The following is a 19,366-nucleotide window of genomic DNA, read 5'->3' on the forward strand; positions in this document are numbered from 1 at the left end:
GATTTAGATGTTTAGATAGGGGGGGGGGAGACACTGTGGATTTAGATGTTTAGATAGGGGGGGGAGAGACACTGTGGATTTAGATGTTTAGATAGGGGGGGGGGGAGACACTGTGGATTTAGATGTTTAGATAGGGGGGGGGAGAGACACTGTGGATTTAGATGTTTAGATAGGGGGGGGGGAGACACTGTGGATTTAGATGTTTAGATAGGGGGGGGGGAGACACTGTGGATTTAGATGTTTAGATAGGGGGGGGGGAGACACTGTGGATTTAGATGTTTAGATAGGGGGGGGGAGACACTGTGGATTTAGATGTTTAGATAGGGGGGGGGGAGACACTGTGGATTTAGATGTTTAGATAGGGGGGGGGGAGAGACACTGTGGATTTAGATGTTTAGATAGGGGGGGGGGAGACACTGTGGATTTAGATGTTTAGATAGGGGGGGGGAGAGACACTGTGGATTTAGATGTTTAGATAGGGGGGGGGGAGAGACACTGTGGATTTAGATGTTTAGATAGGGGGGGGGAGAGAGACACTGTGGATTTAGATGTTTAGATAGGGGGGGGGAGAGACACTGTGGATTTAGATGTTTAGATAGGGGGGGGAGAGACACTGTGGATTTAGATGTTTAGATAGGGGGGGGGAGAGACACTGTGGATTTAGATGTTTAGATAGGGGGGGGGAGAGACACTGTGGATTTAGATGTTTAGATAGGGGGGGGAGAGACACTGTGGATTTAGATGTTTAGATAGGGGGGGAGAGAGACACTGTGGATTTAGATGTTTAGATAGGGGGGGGAGAGACACTGTGGATTTAGATGTTTAGATAGGGGGGGAGAGACACTGTGGATTTAGATGTTTAGATAGGGGGGGGAGAGACACTGTGGATTTAGATGTTTAGATAGGGGGGGGGGAGACACTGTGGATTTAGATGTTTAGATAGGGGGGGGGAGACACTGTGGATTTAGATGTTTAGATAGGGGGGGGGAGAGACACTGTGGATTTAGATGTTTAGATAGGGGGGGGGAGAGACACTGTGGATTTAGATGTTTAGATAGGGGGGGGGAGAGACACTGTGGATTTAGATGTTTAGATAGGGGGGGGGGAGACACTGTGGATTTAGATGTTTAGATAGGGGGGGGGGAGACACTGTGGATTTAGATGTTTAGATAGGGGGGGGGAGACACTGTGGATATAGATGTTTAGATAGGGGGGGGGGAGACACTGTGGATTTAGATGTTTAGATAGGGGGGGGAGAGACACTGTGGATTTAGATGTTTAGATAGGGGGGGAGAGAGACACTGTGGATTTAGATGTTTAGATAGGGGGGGGGGGAGACACTGTGGATTTAGATGTTTAGATAGGGGGGGGGGAGAGACACTGTGGATTTAGTTGTTTAGATAGGGGGGGGGAGAGACACTGTGGATTTAGATGTTTAGATAGGGGGGGGGAGACACTGTGGATTTAGATGTTTAGATAGGGGGGGGGAGACACTGTGGATTTAGATGTTTAGATAGGGGGGGGGAGACACTGTGGATTTAGATGTTTAGATAGGGGGGGGGGAGACAATGTGGATTTAGATGTTTAGATAGGGGGGGGGAGAGACACTGTGGATTTAGATGTTTAGATAGGGGGGGGGAGACACTGTGGATTTAGATGTTTAGATAGGGGGGGGGGAGAGACACTGTGGATTTAGATGTTTAGATAGGGGGGGGAGAGACACTGTGGATTTAGATGTTTAGATAGGGGGGGGGGAGACACTGTGGATTTAGATGTTTAGATAGGGGGGGGAGAGACACTGTGGATTTAGATGTTTAGATAGGGGGGGGGAGAGAGACACTGTGGATTTAGATGTTTAGATAGGGGGGGGGAGAGACACTGTGGATTTAGATGTTTAGATAGGGGGGGGGGGAGAGACACTGTGGATTTAGATGTTTAGATAGGGGGGGGGAGAGACACTGTGGATTTAGATGTTTAGATAGGGGGGGGGGGAGAGACACTGTGGATTTAGATGTTTAGATAGTGGGGGGGGAGACACTGTGGATTTAGATGTTTAGATAGGGGGGGGGAGACACTGTGGATTTAGATGTTTAGATAGGGGGGGAGAGAGACACTGTGGATTTAGATGTTTAGATAGGGGGGGGAGAGACACTGTGGATTTAGATGTTTAGATAGGGGGGGGGAGAGAGACACTGTGGATTTAGATGTTTAGATAGGGGGGGGGAGACACTGTGGATTTAGATGTTTAGATAGGGGGGGGGGAGAGAGACACTGTGGATTTAGATGTTTAGATAGGGGGGGGGAGAGACACTGTGGATTTAGATGTTTAGATAGGGGGGGGGGGGAGACACTGTGGATTTAGATGTTTAGATAGGGGGGGGGGAGACACTGTGGATTTAGATGTTTAGATAGGGGGGGGGGAGACACTGTGGATTTAGATGTTTAGATAGGGGGGGGGGAGACACTGTGGATTTAGATGTTTAGATAGGGGGGGGGGGAGACACTGTGGATTTAGATGTTTAGATAGGGGGGGGGAGACACTGTGGATTTAGATGTTTAGATAGGGGGGGGGGGAGACACTGTGGATTTAGATGTTTAGATAGGGGGGGGGGAGACACTGTGGATTTAGATGTTTAGATAGGGGGGGGGAGAGACACTGTGGATTTAGATGTTTAGATAGGGGGGGGAGAGACACTGTGGATTTAGATGTTTAGATAGGGGGGGGGAGACACTGTGGATTTAGATGTTTAGATAGGGGGGGGGAGAGACACTGTGGATTTAGATGTTTAGATAGGGGGGGGGAGACACTGTGGATTTAGATGTTTAGATAGGGGGGGGGAGAGACACTGTGGATTTAGATGTTTAGATAGGGGGGGGGAGAGACACTGTGGATTTAGATGTTTAGATAGGGGGGGGAGAGACACTGTGGATTTAGATGTTTAGATAGGGGGGGGAGAGACACTGTGGATTTAGATGTTTAGATAGGGGGGGGGAGACACTGTGGATTTAGATGTTTAGATAGGGGGGGGGAGACACTGTGGATTTAGATGTTTAGATAGGGGGGGGGAGAGACACTGTGGATTTAGATGTTTAGATAGGGGGGGGAGAGACACTGTGGATTTAGATGTTTAGATAGGGGGGGGGGAGAGACACTGTGGATTTAGATGTTTAGATAGGGGGGGGGAGAGACACTGTGGATTTAGATGTTTAGATAGGGGGGGGGGAGACACTGTGGATTTAGATGTTTAGATAGGGGGGGGGAGACACTGTGGATTTAGATGTTGAGATAGGGGGGGGGAGACACTGTGGATATAGATGTTTAGATAGGGGGGAGAGAGACACTGTGGATTTAGATGTTTAGATAGGGGGGAGAGAGAGACACTATGGATTTAGATGTTTAGATAGGGGGGGGGGGAGACACTGTGGATTTAGATTTTTAGATAGGGGGGGGGGGAGAGACACTGTGGATTTAGATGTTTAGATAGGGGGGGGGAGAGACACTGTGGATTTAGATGTTTAGATAGGGGGGGGGGAGACACTGTGGATTTAGATGTTTAGATAGGGGGGGGGAGACACTGTGGATTTAGATGTTTAGATAGGGGGGGGGAGACACTGTGGATTTAGATGTTTAGATAGGGGGGGGGGAGACACTGTGGATTTAGATGTTTAGATAGGGGGGGGGAGAGACACTGTGGATTTAGATGTTTAGATAGGGGGGGGAGACACTGTGGATTTAGATGTTTAGATAGGGGGGGGGAGAGAGACACTGTGGATTTAGATGTTTAGATAGGGGGGGAGAGACACTGTGGATTTAGATGTTTAGATAGGGGGGGGAGAGACACTGTGGATTTAGATGTTTAGATAGGGGGGGGAGAGAGACTGTGGATTTAGATGTTTAGATAGGGGGGGGGGGAGAGAGACACTGTGGATTTAGATGTTTAGATAGGGGGGGGAGAGAGACACTGTGGATTTAGATGTTTAGATAGGGGGGGGGGAGAGACACTGTGGATTTAGATGTTTAGATAGGGGGGGGGAGAGACACTGTGGATTTAGATGTTTAGATAGGGGGGGGGAGAGACACTGTGGATTTAGATGTTTAGATAGGGGGGGGGGAGACACTGTGGATTTAGATGTTTAGATAGGGGGGGGGAGACACTGTGGATTTAGATGTTTAGATAGGGGGGGAGAGAGACACTGTGGATTTAGATGTTTAGATAGGGGGGGGGAGAGACACTGTGGATTTAGATGTTTAGATAGGGGGGGGGGGGAGACACTGTGGATTTAGATGTTTAGATAGGGGGGGGGAGACACTGTGGATTTAGATGTTTAGATAGGGGGGGGGAGAGACACTGTGGATTTAGATGTTTAGATAGGGGGGGGGAGAGACACTGTGGATTTAGATGTTTAGATAGGGGGGGGGGGAGACACTGTGGATTTAGATGTTTAGATAGGGGGGGGGGAGACACTGTGGATTTAGATGTTTAGATAGGGGGGGGGAGAGACACTGTGGATTTAGATGTTTAGATAGGGGGGGGGGAGACACTGTGGATTTAGATGTTTAGATAGGGGGGGGGGAGACACTGTGGATTTAGATGTTTAGATAGGGGGGGGGAGACACTGTGGATTTAGATGTTTAGATAGGGGGGGGGGAGACACTGTGGATTTAGATGTTTAGATAGGGGGGGGGGAGACACTGTGGATTTAGATGTTTAGATAGGGGGGGGGAGAGACACTGTGGATTTAGATGTTTAGATAGGGGGGGGAGAGACACTGTGGATTTAGATGTTTAGATAGGGGGGGGGAGACACTGTGGATTTAGATGTTTAGATAGGGGGGGGGAGAGACACTGTGGATTTAGATGTTTAGATAGGGGGGGGGAGACACTGTGGATTTAGATGTTTAGATAGGGGGGGGGGAGACACTGTGGATTTAGATGTTTAGATAGGGGGGGGGGAGACACTGTGGATTTAGATGTTTAGATAGGGGGGGGAGAGACACTGTGGATTTAGATGTTTAGAAAGGGGGGGGGGAGACACTGTGGATTTAGATGTTTAGATAGGGGGGGGGAGACACTGTGGATTTAGATGTTTAGATAGGGGGGGAGAGACACTGTGGATTTAGATGTTTAGATAGGGGGGGGGGAGACACTGTGGATTTAGATGTTTAGATAGGGGGGGGGAGAGAGACACTGTGGATTTAGATGTTTAGATAGGGGGGGGGGAGAGACACTGTGGATTTAGATGTTTAGATAGGGGGGGGGGAGAGACACTGTGGATTTAGATGTTTAGATAGGGGGGGAGAGACACTGTGGATTTAGATGTTTAGATAGGGGGGGGGGAGACACTGTGGATTTAGATGTTTAGATAGGGGGGGAGAGAGACACTGTGGATTTAGATGTTTAGATAGGGGGGGGGGAGACACTGTGGATTTAGATGTTTAGATAGGGGGGGGAGAGAGACACTGTGGATTTAGATGTTTAGATAGGGGGGGGGGAGACACTGTGGATTTAGATGTTTAGATAGGGGGGGGGAGAGAGACACTGTGGATTTAGATGTTTAGATAGGGGGGGGGAGAGACACTGTGGATTTAGATGTTTAGATAGGGGGGGGGGAGAGACACTGTGGATTTAGATGTTTAGATAGGGGGGGGGAGACACTGTGGATTTAGATGTTTAGATAGGGGGGGGGAGAGACACTGTGGATTTAGATGTTTAGATAGGGGGGGGGGAGACACTGTGGATTTAGATGTTTAGATAGGGGGGGGGGAGACACTGTGGATTTAGATGTTTAGATAGGGGGGGGGAGACACTGTGGATTTAGATGTTTAGATAGGGGGGGGGGAGACACTGTGGATTTAGATGTTTAGATAGGGGGGGGGAGACACTGTGGATTTAGATGTTTAGATAGGGGGGGGGAGAGACACTGTGGATTTAGATGTTTAGATAGGGGGGGGAGAGACACTGTGGATTTAGATGTTTAGATGGGGGGGGGGAGACACTGTGGATTTAGATGTTTAGATAGGGGGGGGAGAGACACTGTGGATTTAGATGTTTAGATAGGGGGGGGGAGACACTGTGGATTTATATGTTTAGATAGGGGGGGGGGAGACACTGTGGATTTAGATGTTTAGATAGGGGGGGGGGAGACACTGTGGATTTAGATGTTTAGATAGGGGGGGGAGAGACACTGTGGATTTAGATGTTTAGATAGGGGGGGGGAGACACTGTGGATTTAGATGTTTAGATAGGGGGGGGGGAGACACTGTGGATTTAGATGTTTAGATAGGGGGGGAGAGACACTGTGGATTTAGATGTTTAGATAGGGGGGGGGAGACACTGTGGATTTAGATGTTTAGATAGGGGGGGGGAGAGAGACACTGTGGATTTAGATGTTTAGATAGGGGGGGGGGAGAGAGACACTATGGATTTAGATGTTTAGATAGGGGGGGGGGGGAGACACTGTGGATTTAGATGTTTAGATAGGGGGGGGGGGAGACACTGTGGATTTAGATGTTTAGATAGGGGGGGGGAGGAGACACTGTGGATTTAGATGTTTAGATAGGGGGGGGGGAGACACTGTGGATTTAGATGTTTAGATAGGGGGGGGGAGAGAGACACTGTGGATTTAGATGTTTAGATAGGGGGGGGAGAGACACTGTGGATTTAGATGTTTAGATAGGGGGGGGAGAGAGACACTGTGGATTTAGATGTTTAGATAGGGGGGGGGAGAGAGACACTGTGGATTTAGATGTTTAGATAGGGGGGGGGGAGACACTGTGGATTTAGATGTTTAGATAGGGGGGGGGAGAGAGACACTGTGGATTTAGATGTTTAGATAGGGGGGGGAGAGACACTGTGGATTTAGATGTTTAGATAGGGGGGGGGGGGAGACACTGTGGATTTAGATGTTTAGATAGGGGGGGGGGAGACACTGTGGATTTAGATGTTTAGATAGGGGGGGGGAGAGACACTGTGGATTTAGATGTTTAGATAGGGGGGGGGGAGACACTGTGGATTTAGATGTTTAGATAGGGGGGGGGGAGACACTGTGGATTTAGATGTTTAGATAGGGGGGGGGGGAGACACTGTGGATTTAGATGTTTAGATAGGGGGGGGGAGACACTGTGGATTTAGATGTTTAGATAGGGGGGGGGGGAGACACTGTGGATTTAGATGTTTAGATAGGGGGGGGGGAGACACTGTGGATTTAGATGTTTAGATAGGGGGGGGGAGAGACACTGTGGATTTAGATGTTTAGATAGGGGGGGGAGAGACACTGTGGATTTAGATGTTTAGATAGGGGGGGGGAGACACTGTGGATTTAGATGTTTAGATAGGGGGGGGGAGAGACACTGTGGATTTAGATGTTTAGATAGGGGGGGGGAGACACTGTGGATTTAGATGTTTAGATAGGGGGGGGGGAGACACTGTGGATTTAGATGTTTAGATAGGGGGGGGGGAGACACTGTGGATTTAGATGTTTAGATAGGGGGGGGAGAGACACTGTGGATTTAGATGTTTAGATAGGGGGGGGGAGACACTGTGGATTTAGATGTTTAGATAGGGGGGGGGAGACACTGTGGATTTAGATGTTTAGATAGGGGGGGGAGAGACACTGTGGATTTAGATGTTTAGATAGGGGGAGGGGGAGACACTGTGGATTTAGATGTTTAGATAGGGGGGGGGGAGAGACACTGTGGATTTAGATGTTTAGATAGGGGGGGGGGAGAGACACTGTGGATTTAGATGTTTAGATAGGGGGGGGGGAGAGACACTGTGGATTTAGATGTTTAGATAGGGGGGGGGGAGACACTGTGGATTTAGATGTTTAGATAGGGGGGGGGGACACTGTGGATTTAGATGTTTAGATAGGGGGGGAGAGAGACACTGTGGATTTAGATGTTTAGATAGGGGGGGGGAGAGACACTGTGGATTTAGATGTTTAGATAGGGGGGGGGAGAGAGACACTGTGGATTTAGATGTTTAGATAGGGGGGGGGGAGACACTGTGGATTTAGATGTTTAGATAGGGGGGGGGGAGAGAGACACTGTGGATTTAGATGTTTAGATAGGGGGGGGAGAGACACTGTGGATTTAGATGTTTAGATAGGGGGGGGGGAGAGACACTGTGGATTTAGATGTTTAGATAGGGGGGGGGAGACACTGTGGATTTAGATGTTTAGATAGGGGGGGGGAGAGACACTGTGGATTTAGATGTTTAGATAGGGGGAGGGGGAGACACTGTGGATTTAGATGTTTAGATAGGGGGGGGGGGAGACACTGTGGATTTAGATGTTTAGATAGGGGGGGAGACACTGTGGATTTAGATGTTTAGATAGGGGGGGGGGGAGACACTGTGGATTTAGATGTTTAGATAGGGGGGGGGAGACACTGTGGATTTAGATGTTTAGATAGGGGGGGGGAGAGACACTGTGGATTTAGATGTTTAGATAGGGGGGGGGAGAGACACTGTGGATTTAGATGTTTAGATAGGGGGGGGGAGACACTGTGGATTTAGATGTTTAGATAGGGGGGGAGAGACACTGTGGATTTAGATGTTTAGATAGGGGGGGGGAGACACTGTGGATTTAGATGTTTAGATAGGGGGGGGGAGACACTGTGGATTTAGATGTTTAGATAGGGGGGGGGGAGACACTGTGGATTTAGATGTTTAGATAGGGGGGGGAGAGACACTGTGGATTTAGATGTTTAGATAGGGGGGGGGGAGACACTGTGGATTTAGATGTTTAGATAGGGGGGGGGGAGACACTGTGGATTTAGATGTTTAGATAGGGGGGGGAGAGACACTGTGGATTTAGATGTTTAGATAGGGGGGGGGAGACACTGTGGATTTAGATGTTTAGATAGGGGGGGGGGAGAGACACTGTGGATTTAGATGTTTAGATAGGGGGGGGGAGAGACACTGTGGATTTAGATGTTTAGATAGGGGGGGGGGGAGACACTGTGGATTTAGATGTTTAGATAGGGGGGGGGGAGACACTGTGGATTTAGATGTTTAGATAGGGGGGGGGAGAGACACTGTGGATTTAGATGTTTAGATAGGGGGGGGGGAGACACTGTGGATTTAGATGTTTAGATAGGGGGGGGGGAGAGACACTGTGGATTTAGATGTTTAGATAGGGGGGGGAGAGACACTGTGGATTTAGATGTTTAGATAGGGGGGGGAGAGAGACACTGTGGATTTAGATGTTTAGATAGGGGGGGGGAGAGAGACACTGTGGATTTAGATGTTTAGATAGGGGGGGGGAGACACTGTGGATTTAGATGTTTAGATAGGGGGGGAGAGAGACACTGTGGATTTAGATGTTTAGATAGGGGGGGGAGAGACACTATGGATTTAGATGTTTAGATAGGGGGGGAGAGAGACACTGTGGATTTAGATGTTTAGATAGGGGGGGAGAGAGACACTGTGGATTTAGATGTTTAGATAGGGGGGGGGGGAGACACTGTGGATTTAGATGTTTAGATAGGGGGGGAGAGAGACACTGTGGATTTAGATGTTTAGATAGGGGGGGGGGAGACACTGTGGATTTAGATGTTTAGATAGGGGGGGGGAGAGACACTGTGGATTTAGATGTTTAGATAGGGGGGGGGAGACACTGTGGATTTAGATGTTTAGATAGGGGGGGGGAGAGACACTGTGGATTTAGATGTTTAGATAGGGGGAGGGGGAGACACTGTGGATTTAGATGTTTAGATAGGGGGGGAGAGAGACACTGTGGATTTAGATGTTTAGATAGGGGGGGGGGAGACACTGTGGATTTAGATGTTTAGATAGGGGGGGGAGAGACACTGTGGATTTAGATGTTTAGATAGGGGGGGGAGACACTGTGGATTTAGATGTTTAGATAGGGGGGGGAGAGACACTGTGGATTTAGATGTTTAGATAGGGGGGGAGAGACACTGTGGATTTAGATGTTTAGATAGGGGGGGGGGGAGACACTGTGGATTTAGATGTTTAGATAGGGGGGGGAGAGACACTGTGGATTTAGATGTTTAGATAGGGGGGGGGAGAGACACTGTGGATTTAGATGTTTAGATAGGGGGGGGGAGAGACACTGTGGATTTAGATGTTTAGATAGGGGGGGGAGACACTATGGATTTAGATGTTTAGATAGGGGGGGGGGAGACACTATGGATTTAGATGTTTAGATAGGGGGGGGGGAGAGAGACTGTGGATTTAGATGTTTAGATAGGGGGGGGGGAGACACTGTGGATTTAGATGTTTAGATAGGGGGGGGGGAGACACTGTGGATTTAGATGTTTAGATAGGGGGGGGGGAGACACTGTGGATTTAGATGTTTAGATAGGGGGGGGGAGAGACACTGTGGATTTAGATGTTTAGATAGGGGGGGGGAGAGACACTGTGGATTTAGATGTTTAGATAGGGGGGGGAGAGACACTGTGGATTTAGATGTTTAGATAGGGGGGGGGAGAGACACTGTGGATTTAGATGTTTAGATAGGGGGGGGGGAGAGAGACACTGTGGATTTAGATGTTTAGATAGGGGGGGGAGAGACACTGTGGATTTAGATGTTTAGATAGGGGGGGGGGAGAGAGACACTGTGGATTTAGATGTTTAGATAGGGGGGGGAGAGACACTATGGATTTAGATGTTTAGATAGGGGGGGGGAGAGAGACACTGTGGATTTAGATGTTTAGATAGGGGGGGGAGACACTATGGATTTAGATGTTTAGATAGGGGGGGGAGAGACACTGTGGATTTAGATGTTTAGATAGGGGGGGGAGAGACACTGTGGATTTAGATGTTTAGATAGGGGGGGGAGAGACACTGTGGATTTAGATGTTTAGATAGGGGGGGGAGAGACACTGTGGATTTAGATGTTTAGATAGGGGGGGGGGAGACACTGTGGATTTAGATGTTTAGATAGGGGGGAGAGAGACACTGTGGATTTAGATGTTTAGATAGGGGGGGGAGACACTGTGGATTTAGATGTTTAGATAGGGGGGGGAGAGACACTGTGGATTTAGATGTTTAGATAGGGGGGGGGAGAGAGACACTGTGGATTTAGATGTTTAGATAGGGGGGGGAGAGAGACACTGTGGATTTAGATGTTTAGATAGGGGGGGGGGGGAGACACTGTGGATTTAGATGTTTAGATAGGGGGGGGGGGAGAGACACTGTGGATTTAGATGTTTAGATAGGGGGGGGGGAGAGACACTGTGGATTTAGATGTTTAGATAGGGGGGGGGGGGAGACACTGTGGATTTAGATGTTTAGATAGGGGGGGGGGGGAGACACTGTGGATTTAGATGTTTAGATAGGGGGGGGAGACACTGTGGATTTAGATGTTTAGATAGGGGGGGGGGAGAGACACTGTGGATTTAGATGTTTAGATAGGGGGGGGGGAGACACTGTGGATATAGATGTTTAGATAGGGGGGAGAGAGACACTGTGGATTTAGATGTTTAGATGGGGGGGAGAGAGACACTGTGGATTTAGATGTTTAGATAGGGGGGGGGAGAGACACTGTGGATTTAGATGTTTAGAAAGGGGGGGGGAGAGACACTGTGGATTTAGATGTTTAGATAGGGGGAGGGGGAGACACTGTGGATTTAGATGTTTAGGGGGGAGGAGACACTGTGGATTTAGATGTTTAGATAGGGGGGGGGGGAGACACTGTGGATTTAGATGTTTAGATAGGGGGGGGGGGAGACACTGTGGATTTAGATGTTTAGATAGGGGGGGAGAGACACTGTGGATTTAGATGTTTAGATAGGGGGGGGGGAGACACTGTGGATTTAGATGTTTAGATAGGGGGTGGGGGACACTCTGGATTTAGATGTTTAGATAGGGGGGGGAGAGACACTGTGGATTTAGATGTTTAGATAGGGGGGGGAGAGACACTGTGGATTTAGATGTTTAGATAGGGGGGGAGAGACACTGTGGATTTAGATGTTTAGATAGGGGGGGTTGGGACACTGTGGATTTAGATGTTTAGATAGGGGGGGGGGAGAGACACTGTGGATTTAGATGTTTAGATGGGGGGAGAGACACTATGGATTTAGATGTTTAGATAGGGGGGGGAGAGACACTGTGGATTTAGATGTTTAGATAGGGGGGGGGGAGACACTGTGGATTTAGATGTTTAGATAGGGGGGGGGGGAGAGAGACACTGTGGATTTAGATGTTTAGATAGGGGGGGGGGAGACACTGGATTTAGATGTTTAGATAGGAGGGGGGGGAGAGAGACACTGTGGATTTAGATGTTTAGATAGGGGGGGGAGAGAGACACTATGGATTTAGATGTTTAGATAGGGGGGGGGGACACTGTGGATTTAGATGTTTAGACAGGGGGGGGGGAGAGAGACACTGTGGATTTAGATGTTTAGATAGGGGGGGGGGAGACACTGGATTTAGATGTTTAGATAGGAGGGGGGGGACACTATGGATTTAGATGTTTAGATAGGGGGGGGGGGACACTGTGGATTTAGATGTTTAGATAGGGGGGGGGGGAGAGAGACACTGTGGATTTAGATGTTTAGATAGAGGGGGGGAGACACTGGATTTAGATGTTTAGATAGGAGGGGGGGACACTATGGATTTAGATGTTTAGATAGGGGGGGGGGGACACTGTGGATTTAGATGTTTAGATAGGGGGGGGGGGAGAGACACTGTGGATTTAGATGTTTAGATAGGGGGGGGGGAGAGACACTGTGGATTTAGATGTTTAGATAGGGGGGGGGAGACACTATGGATTTAGATGTTTAGATAGGGGGAGAGAGACACTATGGATTTAGATGTTTAGATAGGGGGGGGGGGAGACACTGTGGATTTAGATGTTTAGATAGGGGGGGGAGAGAGACACTGTGGATTTAGATGTTTAGATAGGGGGGGACAGACACTGTGGATTTAGATGTTTAGATAGGGGGGGGAGGGGAGACACTGTGGATTTAGATGTTTAGATAGGGGGGGGGAGAGACACTGTGGATTTAGATGTTTAGATAGGGGGGAGACACTGTGGATATAGATGTTTAGATAGGGGGGGGGAGACACTGTGGATTTAGATGTTTAGATAGGGGGGGGGAGACACTGTGGATTTAGATGTTTAGATAGGGGGGGGAGACACTGTGGATTTAGATGTTTAGATTGGGGTGGGGAGAGACACTATGGATTTAGATGTTTAGATAGGGGGGGGACACTGTGGATTTAGATGTTTAGATAGGGGGGGGGGAGACACTGTGGATTTAGATGTTTAGATAGGGGGGGGGAGACACTGTGGATTTAGATGTTTAGATAGGGGGGGGACACACTGTGGATTTAGATGTTTAGATAGGGGGGGGAGAGAGACACTGTGGATTTAGATGTTTAGATAGGGGGAGGGGGGGAGACACTGTGGATTTAGATGTTTAGATAGGGGGGGGGGGAGACACTGTGGATTTAGATGTTTAGATAGGGGGGAGAGACACTGTGGATTTAGATGTTTAGATAGGGGGGAGAGACACTGTGGATTTAGATGTTTAGATAGGGGGGGGAGAGAGACACTGTGGATTTAGATGTTTAGATAGGGGGGGGGGGGAGACACTATGGATTTAGATGTTTAGATAGGGGGGGAGAGACACTGTGGATTTAGATGTTTAGATAGGGGGGGGGAGAGACACTGTGGATTTAGATGTTTAGATAGGAGGGGAGAGAGACACTGTGGATTTAGATGTTTAGATAGGGGGGGAGGGAGACACTGTGGATTTAGATGTTTAGATAGGGGGGGGGAGAGAGACACTGTGGATTTAGATGTTTAGATAGGGGGGGGAGACACTGTGGATTTAGATGTTTAGATAGGGGGGGAGACACTGTGGATTTAGATGTTTAGATGGGGGGGAGAGAGACACTGTGGATTTAGATGTTTAGATAGGGGGGGGGGAGACACTGTGGATTTAGATGTTTAGATAGGGGGGGGGGAGACACTGTGGATTTAGATGTTTAGATAGGGGGGGGGGGGAGACACTGTGGATTTAGATGTTTAGATAGGGGGGGGACACACTGTGGATTTAGATGTTTAGATAGGGGAGAGAGACACTGTGGATTTAGATGTTTAGATAGGGGGGGGGGAGACACTGTGGATTTAGATGTTTAGATAGGGGGGAGAGACACTGTGGATTTAGATGTTTAGATAGGGGGGGGAGACACTGTGGATTTAGATGTTTAGATAGGGGGGGAGGGAGACACTATGGATTTAGATGTTTAGATAGGGGGGGGGGAGAGACACTATGGATTTAGATGTTTAGATAGGGGGGGAGAGAGTCACTGTGGATTTAGATGTTTAGATAGGGGGGGGGGGACACTGTGGATTTAGATGTTTAGATAGGGGGGGGGGACACTGTGGATGTAGATGTTTAGATAGGGGGGGGAGAGAGACACTGTGGATTTAGATGTTTAGATAGGGGGGGGGGAGAGACACTGTGGATTTAGATGTTTAGATAGGGGGGGGGACACTGTGGATGTAGATGTTTAGATAGGGGGGGAGAGACACTGTGGATTTAGATGTTTAGATAGGGGGGGGGAGACGCTATGGATTTAGATGTTTAGATAGGGGGGGGGAGACACTGTGGATTTAGATGTTTATATAGGGGGGGGGGAGACACTGTGGATTTAGATGTTTAGATAGGGGGGGGAGAGACACTGTGGATTTAGATGTTTAGATAGGGGGGGGGGACACTGTGGATTTAGATGTTTAGATAGGGGGGGGGAGAGACACTATGGATTTAGATGTTTAGATAGGGGGGGGGAGAGACACTGTGGATTTAGATGTTTAGATAGGGGGGGGGGAGAGAGACACTGTGGATTTAGATGTTTAGATAGGGGGGGGAGGGACACTATGGATTTAGATGTTTAGATAGGGGGGGGGGAGAGACACTGTGGATTTAGATGTTTAGATAGGGGGGGAGAGACACTATGGATTTAGATGTTTAGATAGGGGGGGGAGAGACACTGTGGATTTAGATGTTTAGATAGGGGGGGGTGGAGACACTGTGGATTTAGATGTTTAGATAGGGGGGGGGAGACACTGTGGATTTAGATGTTTAGATAGGGGGGGGGGGAGACACTGTGGATTTAGATGTTTAGATAGGGGGGGGGGAGACACTGTGGATTTAGATGTTTAGATAGGGGGGGGGACACTGTGGATTTAGATGTTTAGATAGGGGGGGGAGACACTGTGGATTTAGATGTTTAGATAGGGGGGGGGAGACACTGTGGATTTAGATGTTTAGATAGGGGGGGGACACTATGGATTTAGATGTTTAGATAGGGGGGGGGGAGACACTGTGGATTTAGATGTTTAGATAGGGGGGGGGAGGCACTGTGGATTTAGATGTTTAGATCGGGGGGGGGGACACTGTGGATTTAGATGTTTAGATAGGGGGGGGGAGAGACACTGTGGATTTAGATAGGGGGGGGGGGAGACACTGTGGATTTAGATGTTTAGATAGGGGGGGGGGGAGACACTGTGGATTTAGATGTTTAGATAGGGGGGGGGGGAGACACTGTGGATTTAGGTCACAGTCTGTTGTTTAATAGGTCGCAGTCTGTTGTTTAATAGGTCACAGTCTGTTGTTTAATAGGTCACAGTCTGTTGTTTAATAGGTCACAGTCTGTTGTTTAATAGGTCACAGTCTGTTGTTTAATAGGTCACAGTCTGTTGTTTAATAGGTCACAGTCTGTTGTTTAATAGGTCACAGTCTGTTGTTTAATAGGTCACAGTCTGTTGTTTAATAGGTCACAGTCTGTTGTTTAATAGGTCACAGTCTGTTGTTTAATAGGTCACAGTCTGTTGTTTAATAGGTCGCAGTCTGTTGTTTAATAGGTCGTAGTCTGTTGTTTAATAGGTCACAGTCTGTTGTTTAATAGGTCACAGTCTGTTGTTTAATAGGTCACAGTCTGTTGTTTAATAGGTCACAGTCTGTTGTTTAATAGGTCACAGTCTGTTGTTTAATAGGTCACAGTCTGTTGTTTAATAGGTCACAGTCTGTTGTTTAATAGGTCACAGTCTGTTGTTTAATAGGTCACAGTCTGTTGTTTAATAGGTCGTAGTCTGTTGTTTAATAGGTCACAGTCTGTTGTTTAATAGGTCACAGTCTGTTGTTTAATAGGTCACAGTCTGTTGTTTAATAGGTCACAGTCTGTTGTTTAATAGGTCACAGTCTGTTGTTTAATAGGTCACAGTCTGTTGTTTAATAGGTCACAGTCTGTTGTTTAATAGGTCACAGTCTGTTGTTTAATAGGTCACAGTCTGTTGTTTAATAGGTCGCAGTCTGTTGTTTAATAGGTCACAGTCTGTTGTTTAACAACTAAAAGGTGTCACCAGTTTGCGTCCCTGAGTATAATTCATGTGCATTTCTTTAATTGATTGCTGTTGGTAACTTGTGTGTGTATCTAGGTGTATCCAGACCAGGCCCTGTTGCTGTTGGTAACTCAGGCTCTGGCGCTACGCATCCTCCACGAACCTCTGACCCCCGCTCTACCCATCCTCAACTCTTACAAGGTACACTGGTGGGGTAACGTGTGTGTCTCTGTGTGTGCAGGGTAACGTGTGTGTCTCTGTGTGTGCAGGGTAACGTGTGTGTCTCTGTGTGTGCATGGTAACGTGTGTGTCTCTGTGTGTGCAGGGTAACGTGTGTGTCTCTGTGTGTGCAGGGTAACGTGTGTGTCTCTGTGTGTGTCTCTGTGTGTGCAGGGTAACGTGTGTGTCTCTGTGTGTGCAGGGTAACGTGTGTGTCTCTGTGTGTGTCTCTGTGTGTGCAGGGTAACGTGTGTGTCTCTGTGTGTGCAGGGTAACGTGTGTGTCTCTGTGTGTGTCTCTGTGTGTGCAGGGTAACGTGTGTCTCTCTGTGTGTGCAGGGTAACGTGTGTGTCTCTGTGTGTGTCTCTGTGTGTGTCTCTGTGTGTGCAGGGTAACGTGTGTGTCTCTGTGTGTGCAGGGTAACGTGTGTGTCTCTGTGTGTGCAGGGTAACGTGTGTGTCTCTGTGTGTGCAGGGTAACGTGTGTGTCTCTGTGTGTGTCTCTGTGTGTGTCTCTGTGTGTGCAGGGTAACGTGTGTGTCTCTGTGTGTGTCTCTGTGTGTGTCTCTGTGTGTGCAGGGTAACGAGTGTGTCTCTGTGTGTGCAGGGTAACGTGTGTGTCTCTGTGTGTGCAGGGTAACGTGTGTGTCTCTGTGTGTGTCTCTGTGTGTGCAGGGTAACGTGTGTGTCTCTGTGTGTGCAGGGTAACGTGTGTGTCTCTGTGTGTGCAGGGTAACGTGTGTGTCTCTGTGTGTGCAGGGTAACGTGTGTGTCTCTGTGTGTGTCTCTGTGTGTGCAGGGTAACGTGTGTGTCTCTGTGTGTGCAGGGTAACGTGTGTGTCTCTGTGTGTGCAGGGTAACGTGTGTGTCTCTGTGTGTGCAGGGTAACGTGTGTGTCTCTGTGTGTGCAGGGTAACGTGTGTGTCTCTGTGTGTGCAGGGTAACGTGTGTGTCTCTGTGTGTGCAGGGTAACGTGTGTGTCTCTGTGTGTGCAGGGTAACGTGTGTGTCTCTGTGTGTGCAGGGTAACGTGTGTGTCTCTGTGTGTGCAGGGTAACGTGTGTGTCTCTGTGTGTGCAGGGTAACGTGTGTGTCTCTGTGTGTGTCTCTGTGTGTGCAGGGTAACGTGTGTGTCTCTGTGTGTGCAGGGTAACGTGTGTGTCTCTGTGTGTGCAGGGTAATGTCTGGGCCTTGAGGTGGCTTGTTGAGTTTCTGTCTTCGTCTCCTGGAATCCTGGAGTCCTTCCTCAGAGGGGTAGCAGTGGAGCTGCACAACACCGGTACACACACACACACACACACACACACACACACACACACACACACACACACACACACACACACACACACACACACACACACACACACACACACGCACACACACCCATGTACACACACACACACACACACACACACTGAATGAACATGTTCTGTCTGTCTCTGAATGTTTTCTTTCTCTGCAGATGGATCCCAGCTGTCGTCGTCCTTCCCTTCTTCCTCCCTCAAAGACCAGTGAGTTCTGTCATTCTGACTCTAAACATTCTGATCTGACTCTAAACATTCTGATCTGACTCTAAACATTCTGATCTGACTCTAAACATTCTGATCTGACTCTAAACATTCTGATCTGACTCTAAACATTCTGATCTGACTCTAAACATTCTGATCTGACTCTAAACATTCTGATCTCACTCTAAACATTCTGATCTGACTCTAAACATTCTGATCTCACTCTAAACATTCTGATCTGACTCTAAACATTCTGATCTCACTCTAAACATTCTGATCTCACTCTAAACATTCTGATCTCACTCTAAACATTCTGATCTGACTCTAAACATTCTGAACTGACTCTAAACATTCTGAACTGACTCTAAACATTCTGATCTGACTCTAAACATTCTGATCTCACTCTAAACATTATGAACTGACTCTAAACAAGCTGAGCTAGGCATTCTGTCCTGAAACAGGAAGCTGAGCTAGGCGTCTGTCCTGAAACAGGAAGCTAAGCTAGGCGTCTGTCCTGAAACAGGAAGCTGAGATAGGCGTCTGTCCTGAAACAGGAAGCTAGGCTAGGTGTCTGTCCTGAAACAGGAAGCTGAACTAGGTGTCTGTCCTGAAACAGGAAGCTAAGCTAGGTGTCTGTCCTGAAACAGGAAGCTAAGCTAGGCGTCTGTCCTGAAACAGGAAGCTGTGCTAGGGTTCTGTCCTGAAACAGGAAGCTGTGCTAGGGTTCTGTCCTGAAACAGGAAGCTGAGCTAGGGTTCTGTCCTGAAACAGGAAGCTGAGCTAGGGTTCTGTCCTGAAACAGGAAGCTAAGCTAGGCGTCTGTCCTGAAACAGGAAGCTAAGCTAGGCGTCTGTCCTGAAACAGGAAGCTAAGCTAGGCGCCTGTCCTGAAACAGGAAGCTAAGCTAGGCGTCTGTCCTGAAACAGGAAGCTGAGCTAGGCGTCTGTACTGAAACAGGAAGCTGAGCTAGGCGTCTGTCCTGAAACAGGAAGCTGAGCTAGGCGTCTGTACTGAAACAGGAAGCTGAGCTAGGCGTCTGTCCTGAAACAGGAAGCTGAGCTAGGCGTCTGTCCTGAAACAGGAAGCTGTGCTAGGCGTCTGTCCTGAAACAGGAAGCTAAGCTAGGCGTCTGTCCTGAAACAGGAAGCTGAGCTAGGCGTCTGTCCTGAAACAGGAAGCTGAGCTAGGCGTCTGTCCTGAAACAGGAAGCTGTGCTAGGCGTCTGTCCTGAAACAGGAAGCTGAGCTAGGCGTCTGTCCTGAAACAGGTACCTAAGCTTGGCGTCTGTCCTGAAACAGGAAGCTGAGCTAGGCGTCTGTCCT

The 19,366-nt window shown here is 48.4% G+C and overlaps 1 protein-coding gene across 2 annotated transcripts in view; it reads left to right on the forward strand.

Annotated features, from left to right (window-relative positions):
• LOC129844936 (uncharacterized) overlaps positions 1-19,366 on the forward strand; it is a gene marked incomplete at its 5' end in the record, with an annotated part of 119,192 nt that overhangs the window by 90,991 nt on the left and 8,835 nt on the right. The window contains 3 exon segments of one of the 2 annotated variants that reach the window (XM_055913101.1): positions 16,416-16,520; positions 17,713-17,815; positions 17,999-18,047. In XM_055913101.1, the coding sequence (XP_055769076.1) occupies positions 16,416-16,520; positions 17,713-17,815; positions 17,999-18,047 (257 nt within the window). 2 annotated transcript variants of the gene reach the window in all.

Source organism: Salvelinus fontinalis, unplaced genomic scaffold (genome assembly GCF_029448725.1).
Source record: "Salvelinus fontinalis isolate EN_2023a unplaced genomic scaffold, ASM2944872v1 scaffold_0256, whole genome shotgun sequence".
NCBI classification, from domain to species: domain Eukaryota; kingdom Metazoa; phylum Chordata; class Actinopteri; order Salmoniformes; family Salmonidae; genus Salvelinus; species Salvelinus fontinalis.